Source organism: Natator depressus, chromosome 24 (genome assembly GCF_965152275.1).
Source record: "Natator depressus isolate rNatDep1 chromosome 24, rNatDep2.hap1, whole genome shotgun sequence".
Lineage (NCBI taxonomy): Eukaryota > Metazoa > Chordata > Testudines > Cheloniidae > Natator > Natator depressus.
Window position 1 is genome coordinate 1,267,667 of NC_134257.1, and position 13,800 is coordinate 1,281,466.

At 50.0% G+C, this 13,800-nt stretch overlaps 1 protein-coding gene across 13 annotated transcripts in view; it reads left to right on the plus strand.

The window, feature by feature from the left end:
* TPM3 (tropomyosin 3) overlaps window positions 1-13,800 on the plus strand; it is a 36,321-nt gene that overhangs the window by 11,448 nt on the left and 11,073 nt on the right. For 4 of the 13 annotated variants that reach the window (XM_074938364.1, XM_074938369.1, XM_074938365.1 and 1 more), the window contains exons 3-5: window positions 11,095-11,228; window positions 12,130-12,247; window positions 12,501-12,571. In XM_074938364.1, the coding sequence (XP_074794465.1) occupies window positions 11,095-11,228; window positions 12,130-12,247; window positions 12,501-12,571 (323 nt within the window). Of the gene's footprint in view, window positions 1-289; window positions 490-11,094; window positions 11,229-12,129; window positions 12,248-12,500; window positions 12,572-13,433; window positions 13,510-13,800 lie in introns of those variants that run through there. The other 9 variants (XM_074938367.1, XM_074938370.1, XM_074938366.1 and 6 more) reach the window with 4 other exon arrangements.

The window sequence follows — 13,800 nt, forward strand, 5'->3', positions numbered from 1 at the left end:
GGGCGCTGTGGCTCTGGGCTGAAACTCAGACTGGGGGGCTGGGGGGGTCGGGGGGGAACGGGGGGCGCTGTGGCTCTGGGCTGTAACTCAGACTGGGGGGCTGGCGGGCTGGGGGGGAGCGGGGGGGGCGCTGTGGCTTTGGGGGTGGGGCAGCGTGAAGCAGGGAGGAGCTGCCGGCTGCCTCGTAACCATGGCAACCCCTGAGCGGGCGGGGACGGCGGACTCCGGCGGGGTCCTCGCGCGTCCGGCCGGAAGTGAGGTCACGTCCCGGGCGGGGGAGGGGCGAGTTCCGGTATTTCAGGGCGGGGCCGGCGGAAGCGGGCTGCAGTCGGAGCGGGAGGCGGCGGCGGAGGAGCCATGGCCGGGGTAACCACCATCGAGGCGGTGAAGCGCAAGATCCAGGTGCTGCAGCAGCAGGCGGACGACGCGGAGGAGCGGGCGGACCGCCTGCAGCGCGAGGTGGAGGCCGAGCGCCGCAACCGCGAGCAGGTAGCGCGCGCCGGGACTAGGCCGCAGCCCCCGCGCGCCGGGCCGGGCCGGGCCGGGCCGGGCCGGGGGCGCGTCCGCGGGCTCCTGAGGCGGGCGGGGGCTGGGCTCGGTGCGGGGGGCGGGGTCACCGGCCGGCGGGGAGGGGTGTGTGGGGCGGGGGGGGGGTCACTGGCCTGGCCCGGTGGGGCGGGGGCTGGGCTCGGTGGGGGAGGGGGTCACCCTCCGTCGGGGAGGGGTGTGTGGGGCGGGGGAGGTGGTCACTGGCATGGCCTGGCCCAGCTGGGTGGGGTGTGTGGGGCGGGCGGGGGGTCACCGGCCGTCGGGGTGTGTGTGGCGCGGGGGGGGGTCACTGGCATGGTCTGGCCTGGCGGGGGCTGGGCTCCGTGGGGGGGGGGGGGTCACCGGCCGTAGCCGGGCTGGCCGGGGGTGGGGCCGCGTCTCTTCCGCTCCCCGCTCAGGAAATGAGGCCGCAAGTTTGGCTCCGAGGAAACGCTCCCTCCCCGTGTGTGCGGCGCGGTGGGGCGCGTGCTCCACGGGGTGCGGGCTGCTCTGCCGTGGCTGGGCCCCGCCCCATCGCGGGCTTGGGAGCCTGGGGAGGGGGGTAATGCGGTGGGTGTTCTCCTGCCCACGTGCTGGGAGAGCCCCAGAGGGATCCGTTGTAGGGAGGCTTGGGAGGGGGATGGGCACGTTGGTGCTGTGTGCTTGCTTGCACCATGTAGTGCTGGGCATCCCCCTTCCTCCTTGTGTGCTGGAGTGAGTGGGTTGTGAGCTCTGCTTCCTCGCCTGGGTGTGGTGGCATCTGGTGCTCTCCTTGCTTAGAGGTGAGGCAGCAGGCCTGTAACTGCTGTACATGTGGATTTTACGTTTTGCTGCTGTACGGTGGAGGTTCTGGGAGCCTCCTGATCGGCCAAGAGGAACCGCCTTACTAAGTAATTCATTATTTGTGCTAAAGCACTTCTAGTGCAACAATCACTGTATTGTGACTGCTGAGCACCTACATAAGATGCTGATGGGTGTTAAAGAAAATGCCACAATTGTTTTAGATGTGGCTGAAGTCTGATGCTGTTGGGGTGACCCATCAGGCTCCTTTGTCAGAACCTGGATTTGTGCTGGAAATGGCCCAACTTGATTATCATACACATTGTAAGGAGAGTGATCACTTTACATAAGCTATCTCCAGCAGGAGAGTGGGGTGGGAGGAGGTATTTTTTCATGCTTTGTGTGTGTATAATCTACACTTTCCACAGTATGGATCCAATGAAGTGAGCTGTAGCTCACAAAAGCTTATGCTCAAATGGGTTAGTCTCTAAGGTGCCACAAGTACTCCTTTTCTTTTTGCAAATGCAGACTAACATGGCTGTTACTCTGAAATGTGTCAGTTCTGTGACTTGGAGTTTCAGGCCTATTTTTGGTGAAGATTACAAGCTGAGTGCCCTGAGTATACAGCTGGCTCATGGTGATGTTTTGGGCTTTCAGTCTTGAAGCAGCCACTCATAACTTGAGCTCAAGAAATAACTCTGCTGCTCAGCCCAGCACTGGGTTTGTGGCCAGAAAAAGATCTGACTTTGGAAAATGGGAAGCCACTTACTGTACTGCAGCCAAAGCTGTGAGTTCCAGGCTTGTTGGAAGCTTGTTCTAGAGCTGAAAGCATCATGGCTTGATATTTCAAAGATGTGAGCGCATATGGAAGCAGTATCTCCTATGGTACTAAGTCTTCAGATTGGTTTTGTTACTGTGCCCTTTGGCTTTATTGTGAGCATGCCCTGAAAGCAAATGTAGAGACTAGTCTCTGCTCAAGATGTAATTTACTAGTGGTGCTGGTCCAGTAACCTTTGACAGGCTGAAATTGTGGCGTTGCTAAGGATTGATTTGTCACTGGTAAAACCCAGTTCAGCCTCACTCTAACAGATCAGAACAGTGCCTTGAATACTAGTTGTGCCAACTTCCAGGGCTTAATACCCTGGTTCCTGGAGGCGTTTAACTTCAGTAAGCTTTGCATATAGCTAAATTAAAAGCCTTACTGTTTTTAGTAACTTTCTTGCCTTGATAATAACAAGGGGATATATTAAATCCAGAAGTAGCCTTTATAAGCCAGCTCATCTTGCGGTGAGCTCTCTGACTGTTGGCATACATGCTAAACATGGCAGAAGCTGATGCTAATTTAGCAAATCTGATCACTGCCTAAATCCTAGGATGGTGTGCAGGAAGGGATCCTGAACCACTGAAGAAAATCTAGCTTACTGGTGGGATTCTAGCCAAGTAGGCTAAGAGCTATGCTAACCACCCTCAGACATACATGGGAAACTTAGTACGTGCAGAAAGATACGATCTGTTCACCTCCACTGAAGCACTAGTTTGAAGCCAGCTTGGAGGAAGGGTGCTGGCAGGCTGAACAATGCCATACCCTACATGCTGGGAAGTGGTGGTAAAGTAGTCCTGGCTGCTAAAACTCTCTGGAGGATGCTCCAGCTAGAGTAAAGATGCCAAGGAACACTCCCAATTCTCCTCCAGTAGAATAAGCAACTGTGTAAATATCCATGCTTGGCTAGTGGGGCTAGGCAAAATTTCTTTGCAGTTATTGGAACACTACTAGCTCACTAACTAGGTTTGAAGCCCTCTGCCCCCTCTCATACCAAACAGAGGGAGTGGGTGTGCCAGTCTCCAAAGTGAAAGCCATTACCCTAAATCACCCTCCTTGTATCACTTAAATCACTTCTGTGTTCAACTTCTCCAGCTGCACTGGAACTAGCTACTGGAGGGGTGTGGTCCTGCAGCAGAACTCTCCTCAGTTGGTTACCTTGCTTCTGGTCAGACATGTAGTGTCAGGCATGGTCAGGTCTGCACAAACTCCTTATGGCCCTTGGCTGACCTACAGATACAACTTGCATGTCGCGATAGTGTAACAAGCGGCAGTTGTATTCCCTCCAGTGCTGTATGCTGTAGACTTGCCCCCATCCAAAGATAGCAATAGGAATGTGCAGATTGTAGACCAATTTTTTTGCTCTGTTCCTAGGTCTTTAGAAAGACAGGCTTGACAGATTCCTGTGGGAGGTGGTAAAGATTTTTTACAGAGCAGCATTTTAAGACTTTCTTTAGGTTTTGAGCCTACTTAGTCCCAGGGATCTGGTCCCACCTTCCCTTTACAATCTTCCCTTGCTGAGACTGCCTCTTTTGCCTTCCTCCTTTGTCTCCCAGGCTCTGTTTGCAGAGGTGTGTAGTTATTTGAAGAGGTGTGTAGTTAGCCCTGCATGTTCACATTCCAGGCTGTTCCTTGCTGAAAGGCTGGCTGCCCATGTCTACAGCAATGCTATGCTGGACACTCCTACTAATATCAGGTGATATTTAGAATACTGATTATCTTTTTGCTCACTGTATTATTGACTTGTTATCATGAGGCAGTAGTGACTCAGGTTGGGTATTGTGGCAATTTAGGGTAGGTCACTTTCGTCTCAGGAAGTTGTAGTGATTGGCTAAGAAATCCACCAGTTTATCTGGCATGACTGACTGTACTAGAAGCTCAGATCTGTACAGCAGCACTCAGATGAAGTCTGGGCCCGTTTGAACATCTGTGTAAACTTAGTCTGGGTTTTTTATAAAGTCCAGCATGACCTCAGCACACAACTATTTGGAAACTGCTACTCCAAAATGGTGTCTGTCAACTCCACCTCGCCTTGGCTTTCTTCTCTCTGAACTGGAGCTGGCATGGATCACTCAGCCAGGTGGCCTTCTGGACAGCAGCTTACCTGGCCAGGGAAACTCTTCTGCCTCCATCTAAGGAGATTCAACTTCAGGATATCCTGAATAGGAGCAGCAGTGTTTGAGAGAAGGAATAGTTTCTGAGGAAGGAAGGGTGGGTTTTAATCCAATGTCATACTGCAGTTTTGTTTGTGCTCCTTGCATTTCAGTCACTGGTTCACTGATTTCTTGGTGTGCAGTGATGAATTGGCTTCTCTGGGTTACCGCTGTTGCCCTTTCACTGAAACTTTCTTTGAGCAGGGGACTGAGAATCTACACTGGGGAACAAAGTAATGCCTCATGCTTGCCCCTGAATCAGTTTGCCCTGACATAAACGCAGCCTTCTCCCAGCTCCTCAAATACATGATTCCCTTGAAGTCTAAACATGCTGACAGTGTAAATTAACTGGAGCTGTTGGAAGGATTCTCCAACAGACAGTTAGTGGATTTTCCTGTTCTCCTCTCTCGAGTCTAGTGGTACTAGCTTGTCATTCAGAAACAGCATTGACTTGAAATGCTTTGGGGCTTAAGCTGTGATGGGTTGTCTTATCTGTCTCTGACTCCATCCTGAACCATAAAGGGGAAGTGGGGGAAGAGCTCATCCATGTTGGCTCGCTCAGTGCTATAAGCACATAGGTATAAGTAAGTGGCACTTGGCATGAACTGAAGTGTTCTGAGAGAATGGAAGTGACATCACATATGATGCTGCCAGTGCAGGAATTCTGTGGAAAACTCCCAGACTTTCCATCCTGCTCAAATACTGGCTTAATCAGAAACTAACTTGTTCAGTACATGGTGCTCTTGAGTACTTTCATAACAAGGACTTCGGTATTCAAGGCAGGGCTGGGTATGGACACTGGTCTGGAGTTGCTAGAACAGGGGCAGGAAGAAGCAATCACATCAAGGTCCCATAATATAAGAACTAAGGTCCACCAAATGAAATTAATGGGTAGCCAGTTTAAAACAAATAAAAGGAAGCTCTTCTTCACTCAGTGCACAGTCAACCTGTGGAACTCCTTGCCTGAGGAGGTTGTGAAGGCTAGGACTTATAACAGGGTTTAAAAGAGAACTGAATAAATTCATGGAGTGAAGTCCATTAATGGCTATTAGCCAATATGGGCAAGAAATGGTGTCCCTAGCCTCTATTTGTCAGAGTGGAGATGGATGGCAGGAGAGAAATCACTTGATCATTACCTGTTAGGTTCACTCCCTCTAGGGCACCTGGCATTGGCCACTGTCAGACAGGATACTGGGCTGGATGGACCTTTGGTCTGACCCAGTATGTCCGTTATGTCTTAGGGCATGTTTACATTACAAAATTAAGCTGATGTAACTTAGGTCAAAGTACGGGCCCCACAGTAGTTAAATTGCTTTTCTGTGTCCACACTAGACACCTTGGGTCAGCGGTGTGCATCCTCACCAGGAATGCATGCACCAATTTCCCTGTTAATGTAGGGCATTGGGGACTACATTGACTGTTGCTGCATTTCACAAGTTAGCAATGCAGTGTCCACGCTGACACTGTGTCGACCAAGTGCTATGCCTCTCGCAGAGATGGAGTTAAGTTGGTGGGAGCTACGTTATAGTGTAGACCAGGCCTTGAGCTGGCAAATACTCTGCCCTTACAGTGTATTTCATCAAGATGTTGAGGCCACTTAGTCTCGCAATCACATTGCAATACAGTGGAGTGTTAAGAAGCAGACTTGCTCAGGCTCATAGGACACCTATGGCAGTCAAACACTTTTCACTTCTCTGTAGACCACAGGTGCTTTCTGGAAGCAGCATCCATGGTGACATTTTATTTATGGGGAAACTGAGGCACAGAGGCTAGTAAGGGATCATGTGACCCAGAAGTGGCAGTACGGAGTTGCCTACACTGGCTTCAGGTCAAGCAGTAGCATATGTAACTAACTCTAAAGGTGGATGGATTTCCCTGCCCTTCTACTCACTGGCCTCCCACTCACCTAAGTGACACTTGCAGTGGACTGAAATACAAACTGAGTTAACATTCTTCAGCTTGGAGAGGGACTGCTTTCTTTGAACTACCAGACTCTGCAGAATAGTATCCTGAATAAGCTGAAATCAATGGGAGTTGGAAGGGCCATCATTCCATAGAATTGGGCTCCAAGTTCTTTATGCCTTACCCTGCACAGCTCTGGCTCTGAGCAGGTCAGAGTCATAGAATCATACCTTTTAAAGGTCAGAAGGGACCATTATGATCGTTTAGTCTGACCTTCTGCACAACGCAGGCCACAGAATCTCACCCTCCCACACCTGTAACAAACCTCTAACCTATGTCTGAGCTACTGAAGTCCTCAAATTGTGGTTTAAAGACTTTGAGGTGCAGAGTGTCCCCGTGCCCCATGCTGCAGAGGAAGGTGAAAATCCCACAGGGCCTCTACCAATCTGCCCTGGAGGAAAATTCCTTCCAGACTCCAAATATGGTGATCAGCTAAACCCTGAGCATGTGGGCAATACTTGCCAGCCACCCAGGAAAGAATTCTCTGTAGTAACTCAATTCCACCCATCTAACAACCCATCACAGGCCATTGGTCATATCGACTGCTAATAGTTGAATATCAATTAATTGCCAGAATTAGGCTATCCCATCATATCATCCCTTCCATAAACTTATCAAGCTTAGTCTTGAAGCCAGGTATGTCTTTTGCCCCCACTGCTTCCCTTGGAAGGCTGTTCTAGAACTTCACTCTTCTGGTGGTTAGAAACCTTAGTCTAATTTCAAGTCTAAATTTCCTGATGGCCAGTTTATATCCATTTGTTCTTGTCCACATTGGTACTGATCTTAAATAATTCTTCTCCCTCCGTGGTATATATTTATAGAGCAATCCTATCTCCCCATTGGTTAGGCTAAACAAGCCAAGCTCTTTGAGTCTCCTTTCATAAGACAGGTTTTCCATTCCTCAGATCATCCTAGTAGCCCTTCTCTGTACCTGTTCCATGTTTAAGAAAGATAATTCAAACTGGGAGACCAGAACTGCACACAATATTCCAGATGAGGTCTCACCAGTGCCTTGTATAACAGTACTAACACCTCCTCATCTCTACTGGAAATACCTCGCTTGATGCATCCCAAGACCACATTAGCTTTTTTCAGGGCCAGTGTGGTGGCTCATAGTCCTCCTGTGATCAACCATTACTCTGAGGTCCTTCTCCTCTATTACTTCCAAGTGATGCATCCCCAGTTTATAACAAATTCTTAATCCCTAAATGCATGACCTTGTACTTTTCACTATTAAATTTAATCGTATTACTATTACTCCAGTTTACAAGGTCATCCAGATCTTCCTGTATGAGATCCTGGTCCTTCTCTGTATTGGCAGTACCTCCCAGCTTCATGTCATCCGCAGACTTTATTAGCACATTCCTGCTTTGTGTGCCAAGGTCAGTAATAAAATTGGTCCCAAAACCGATCCCTGAGGAACTCCACTAGTAACCTCCTTCCAGCCTGACACTTTGCCTTTCAGTGTGACCCGTTGTAGTCTCCCCTTTAACCAGTTCCTTATCCACCTTTCAATTTTCATATTGATCCCTGACACTTGAGCTAAAGTCTGTCCAAGCTGGTCTGAAAACAGACAGCTTGCTTGATATCCTGGGTGCATAGGGATGAAGAGTCTGATCCAGATAGCATAGCCTGCCCATGAATGGCTGAGGGTTGGATCTGATGCACTGATTGTCTTGCTGGCTGTCACCATGGCCTGCTCCAGCAGGATCAATGCAGTGGCTTTGCTAAGTCTAAGCTGAAGAACAGGATGGTTAAAATGAGGCAGTTGGGCTTCAGGCCTGGAAGACACCCCTACCTTACGTGTGAATTTAAGGAGGTGCCCTGTTGGCTTCAGTGCTGACTGCTTACCTGAGAGTCCAGGGGCAGCCCTACATGCTGGCTCCAGTCCACATCTGGCAGTGGAAAGACACTGCAGTGCAATAAAATGAAGCCATGCCCAGGTCTTGGTTCTGCTCTTCATTTGCAGCCTCATAAGAAATTCTTTTGTAATTGAGGTATTGTCATATTAAAGCTCAGCCAGCAGTTGTCATGGAAACATGTACACTGCCACCCTGGCTTGTTGCAGCCCTGTGATAGTGTTCATTCACATCTCTGGGTAGAGGCATAGATCTCTAGAGCTGGGGGCTGGGCACAGGTGTCTTCTGGTTTAGGCTACCACTAACAGGGCCAAAGAATTCCCTTACTCCTGTGAAGAGCCTTCTTGGCTGCTGGAGGGAAGTTGTTTGGCTTAGTACTCTGTAGAAGATTCTAAATGCAAGTTCCTATACCCTGAGGATTGCAAAGTGCTCTGTGTTCAAGCTGGCTTGGGGTTGCCTTCCTAAGACTGCCAGCAGTCTTCCTGAGGTGCTGCTCATGCTGCAGGTGTGAAGTGACCGGGGGGGGCACCCTTCTGCAGAAGGTAACGAAACCAAGCAGGGTTTTGTCGCGTCTGCAAAGCTGTCAGGAATTTCACTTCCCTACTTCTTGGGGAAAGCTGCAGGGAGCCAAAACTAGCAGTGAAGTGAGTGGTAGAAGGGGGAGCCCCCTTGCAGTGGCTGAGGGAGAGGGTAGAGAAGCAGTTCCACAGCAGTGAAGGAGCCTTCTCCCTACCACAGCTGGGCTGAGTCCAGCTTAAAACACCACATAGCCAGAAACTGAAGTGACTGTTAGGTTCTCCCCCACAGCCATGGTGGGGACAGCATCCTACCCTCTGCAGCTACTCTGCATGTGAGGGCATGGGCCTTACCATTCTGGTGTTCCTCTGGACTTGCTGGGGAGGAGAGTGCTCTCTTGTTGGTCCGACTGTCTCGCTTTCCTCAGGCTGTGCACTGATTGCAACTAGACCAGACCTTTAGCTGAACTCTTTCCAGTTTTAACCCCCCTTCCTCTCTAACTCCTCCAGCAGGGCTTGGTCCATGACAGCACCCTTCAGGCATCCACAGAAGAGGCTTGGAGGTGCACTTGCATGGAAGTGCTCACTGAAAAGTCCCTTTCCCATGATGCACTCCTTGAAACCTGCCACTGGGTGGTACTGGCCTCACCCCTGCTCATCAGGGCACCATGCATCTGTTAATGGTCCAGCCAAGGAGAAGAACTGAATGTCCAAGCTTTAACTCCAAATATATTGAGCCCTATTCTAACACTAGCTTTTTTCCCCATTGCTCAGCTGGTACAGCACTTCTACTTCCCTGGGCTCAAGTTGGCTCCCTTTGAAGCCTCATCAACTTGCAGGCGGCTGTGTTACATGTAGTGGTTAGGGTATTTCAGATCGAACGGTCCTGCCAGACTCCTCACTGCTGCACTGAAGTGAGCTGCAGCTCTTTGGTAGCACTTCCTCTCAGCATGACTTCTTCTAAGCTACTGGGAAGAAATCCGATTGCCCAAGGCAGATGGGGAGGGTTCTTATTAGTGCCTTTAAGTGGCAAGCAGACATCCCTAAGCTGTAGAGACCCCCCCCATGGTGGGAAAGGGGAGGAATGGGCATTGGCCAAGTGTACTAGTTCATCTGCAGCCTCAGGCTGGGTTGTAATGTTCATAGGATACCTACCTGCAGTGTCACAGAAGCCCATAAGGTGTGTCTAGCACTAGAGTAATTGCTTGCATAACTGTTGTAGCTATCAAAGCAATGTGTCTAGATTTGAGTGGAGATCCAAGTCTCCCTGCTGACAGAGCAAAAGCTCAAGTGACTCCCTTTCCCAGGCTCCCAGCTGGCTTGTTTCACAGCACAGACCCAGGTGACCATATTATCTTGGATCATGAGCTATGGGTACACTGCAAGGGCTACCATGGCCCAGCTGCAGTGCAGTAGCTGATACTTACTAGAGCAATGGAAGGGTTTCCTCTGTCACTGTAGTAAACCCACCTCCGAGGCAGCAGCAAAGTCAAAGGAAGAATTCTTCTGGCAGCCGAGCAGGATCTACAGTGGGCATTAGGCAAATCTAAGGGGCACAGAGGGCATGAACTTTTTCACAGCTCTGAGTGCTAGAGCTAGCCTGACCAAGTTCAATGTATAGACCAGGCCTAAAGCTTTTTATAGCTGCAGTGGCTCTCCACTCTCCCATATTGAGAGGCTGACCCTGAAGCTAGGGGCTGCATTGTTGCTATAGCTGTAAAATTCCCTTCCCAAAACTGTTCTAGAGACAGGATCTCCCCAAACTTCCCCTCTAGCTCCAAATTCCTGCTAAATGACTGAGCAAAATCAAGCTGCTGTTCAGTGTTTCCAAGGTGTCCTTGGAAACCTGTCTCTGGAGGCCGGCAGTGATGTGCATTGGCTGGCCTAGGCACGGTGATCGGCCCTGGAAGTCTGGTGCTGCCCCTCATGGTCGGGGGATCCCAAAGAGCTGCTGCCTCCGAATGTGGTTCAGATAAACTTACAGTTGCTGACTTGCTTGAAACTTTCCTCCAGCCACGCTGAGTCACGGCTCAGCCACGCAAATGCCACTAGGTCTGTGTAAAATGACTGGCTGCAGCATTCATGGACTGGCAGGCCTCAGTTGAGGATCAAGGGAGTTGTGTCCTCACAGTTCTGGTTAACTGGAAATCCTCTGGCAGATCTGATGCTCATGCAAGCAGAGGTTAGTTGGGCAGGTATCTGTCACAAGTCTGCTTGAGCTGAAATCCTAGTTCTTTGAGGTATGCTGGGAACCCTTGTGTGGAGCAGCTTAACTGCATGAAACTCTGCCTGTCAGAGGACACTCCAGCATTGTCCCTCACCACCATTGGGAGTGCAGTCTTCACTTGCCAGATGTGGCACTGCTTTCCTTTTCCATCTCAGTCAATGGTGGACTGAGAAATTGATCCCAGGAGCCCTCCCTTGCTGTCAGTGCTAGACGCACTGTAGACTAGCTCATGGTGTGATCAACTCTCTAGGCTGAGGCAGAAGTTGCATCCTTGAATCGCCGTATCCAGCTGGTAGAGGAGGAGTTGGACCGAGCCCAGGAGCGTCTTGCCACAGCTCTGCAGAAGCTGGAGGAGGCAGAGAAAGCTGCAGATGAGAGTGAAAGGTGAGCTGCGTTACAGAAGCAGGAGGCTTCCTGCAGATACCACTCTTCTCTGGCTCTACACTAATATTGCAGATGTGTGGTGGAGGTATTCTTGAATATTAATGCAAAATAACACTGAACCCACCAGGTGTATCTGGATCTTGGGGTAAAGTGTGTAGTCTAGGAGACAGCTCCTCAGATGGATGGTCAGACATCCCTTTAGATGTCTTTTCAGGTGTCCATCCTCTGCCCTGTCACAACCTCCAGCTTTATCCAGTCTTCATGGTTTTCTCTTGGCGGGTCATGCTTTAGACTGCTGCTGCTTAGGGCCCCATGGGTTTCTGTATTTTACCATGAGCATGGATGCTATTTAGCCCATGTATCAATCCTCCTTGCAGGCAAGGAGATCAGCCTCTTGCCTCTACACTCTGTGTAAAAAGATTAACATCATGGGTGGGGCTTTAGGCCAAGTGTATGTGGGTGAGCTTACAGCAGCACACTGTAAGGTGGCTTGTAAAGCCCTCTGCTGATGGGAGAGCTCTCCCATCAACATAACACTTGGTGAGCTGGCTGTCAGCAGGAGAAGCTCTCCTGCCGGCAGGGCTGTGCACACTGCCATTTATGCCAGCAAAGCTGTTTAGCACGCTGTATTTTTTCACACCCTGGAGAGACACGCGTTGCTGACATAAGTGGTAGTGTAGACATGGCCTGAGACTCTCCAGAGATGTTATCTGAGACTGAATTGTAACATTGGTGGATGAGGGTGAACTTCCTTCTGACCCCTAATACGTAGAGTAGGTATAAACCCTGATTGCGGTCAGCCCTGCTTCAAGAACACTTTCATAAAGACGCTGTAGTGTGTAATATGCCAGTTCAAGGTCACAGTTCTGTTCATCACCTCCCTTCCTCTTGTCTTGGGCAGAGGCATGAAAGTGATTGAAAACAGAGCCCTGAAGGATGAAGAGAAGATGGAACTGCAGGAGATCCAGCTCAAGGAGGCCAAGCACATTGCAGAAGAGGCTGACAGGAAATATGAGGAGGTGAGGCTCTCAAAGCTATCTTGCTTCTCTTGGCTTCACCCAGGTGCAAGGTAGCTCTCCTAATGGATCCTGTTGTGCAAAGTGCTCTCCTGAGTGAGAGTAGGAGTTGGTGTTTCACCCAGCTGAGATCATGCCATCCTTTTCTTGTAAGGAAACTGGCCAGCTGGGCTTCAGGACAGCAGTCCATTGTGAGCTCCTTCCCCAAGAACGAATCTCTTGCCTCATCAACTATCTGTGGCTTTCTCTCCTCCAGGTTGCCCGGAAACTGGTGATCATTGAAGGAGACTTGGAGCGCACTGAGGAGAGGGCTGAGCTTGCAGAGTCGTGAGTATTTTACCTTGGACCTCCTCTGCATGACTCCCTCTGCATGGGAACTAACACGACTGAAACCTCCCAAACCTTGTTAAACAAGGCCTGAAGTGTGGGCTGAGGCTTAGCTCTTCTGCCAAAGGAGCTGTTACTTCCTTGATCTCTCACTCCTACCAGGGGAAAATCAACACTTGGGGGCATGGAGTGCAATATGCATATCACAATCAAACGTTTGCCTTGTAGTGGACATGCCCATTCTCTTTGCATGGAGTGACTTTGTACCCGCAGGATCAGAAGGTCCCTCTCAGCCTAGTTCTTTTCACCAGCACTGCTTTGTTGGTCACTAGAGCAGCTGGTGTCTACTAGCTTATCTTTAAATTGCTGTGGGAAACTGAGGCACATACACAATGCACCCTACTGCAATTGCAAAGGCCCTCTGGAGCAGGAATTAAAGCAGCCCATGGAACCATAGAATATCATGCCTGAGTCTGATCTGGCTTTTAAGATACTATCCAGAAGTACTAGAGACTCTTGAACAGAGCGTTGCTGGGTAGCTGGCTAGTTTCTATCCAGAACATGAAGAGATGCAATGTAAGGGCTTTTATTTCCTCAAGTGTGGCTGCTTTAATTCCTCTTTGAGGGGGAAGCGAGAGCCTTTCCGTTGCATCTTTTAGGCCTTGTATAACAGTCACTTGTGCATGTACAGCAAGTACAGTTGTGCTTCCCACCCAGATGTGCATGTCGTGACCATGACTTTTCTTTGTTTTTCCCCTTCCCTTCCCTCTTCTTTTGCTCGGCTTTGTTTGTGGTGATGCTGCTCCTTTTGACCTTTGCCCCCCTTGCCTTGCTTGTGCCATCATGTGATCGTCCTTAACAGTCGTTGCCGGGAATTGGATGAACAGATTCGATTGATGGACCAGAATGTGAAGTGTCTGGCTGTTGCTGAAGAAAAGGTACTAACCCTTCAAGTGTCACAGGTCTTGTGGCCTCCTCATCACACTCCTGCCCTCTGCTCCTTAATAGCATTTCTCTCCTTCATTTCTCACTTCTGGAATGCTCCAGTCTCTCCTGCTGACTGACCTCCCTTTCTCTGAGCAGGTGGCAGCTGCAGCTGCCTCATAGTAGGACAGCTTCCCTCCCCACAGCATACTTACTAATGTTCAGTTTTTTACATGTGAGCCTTTGGGTCCAGCATGAATCTGCATCCAGCTGCTTAGTTTTAAGGCCTTGCTATTGCTGTAGTG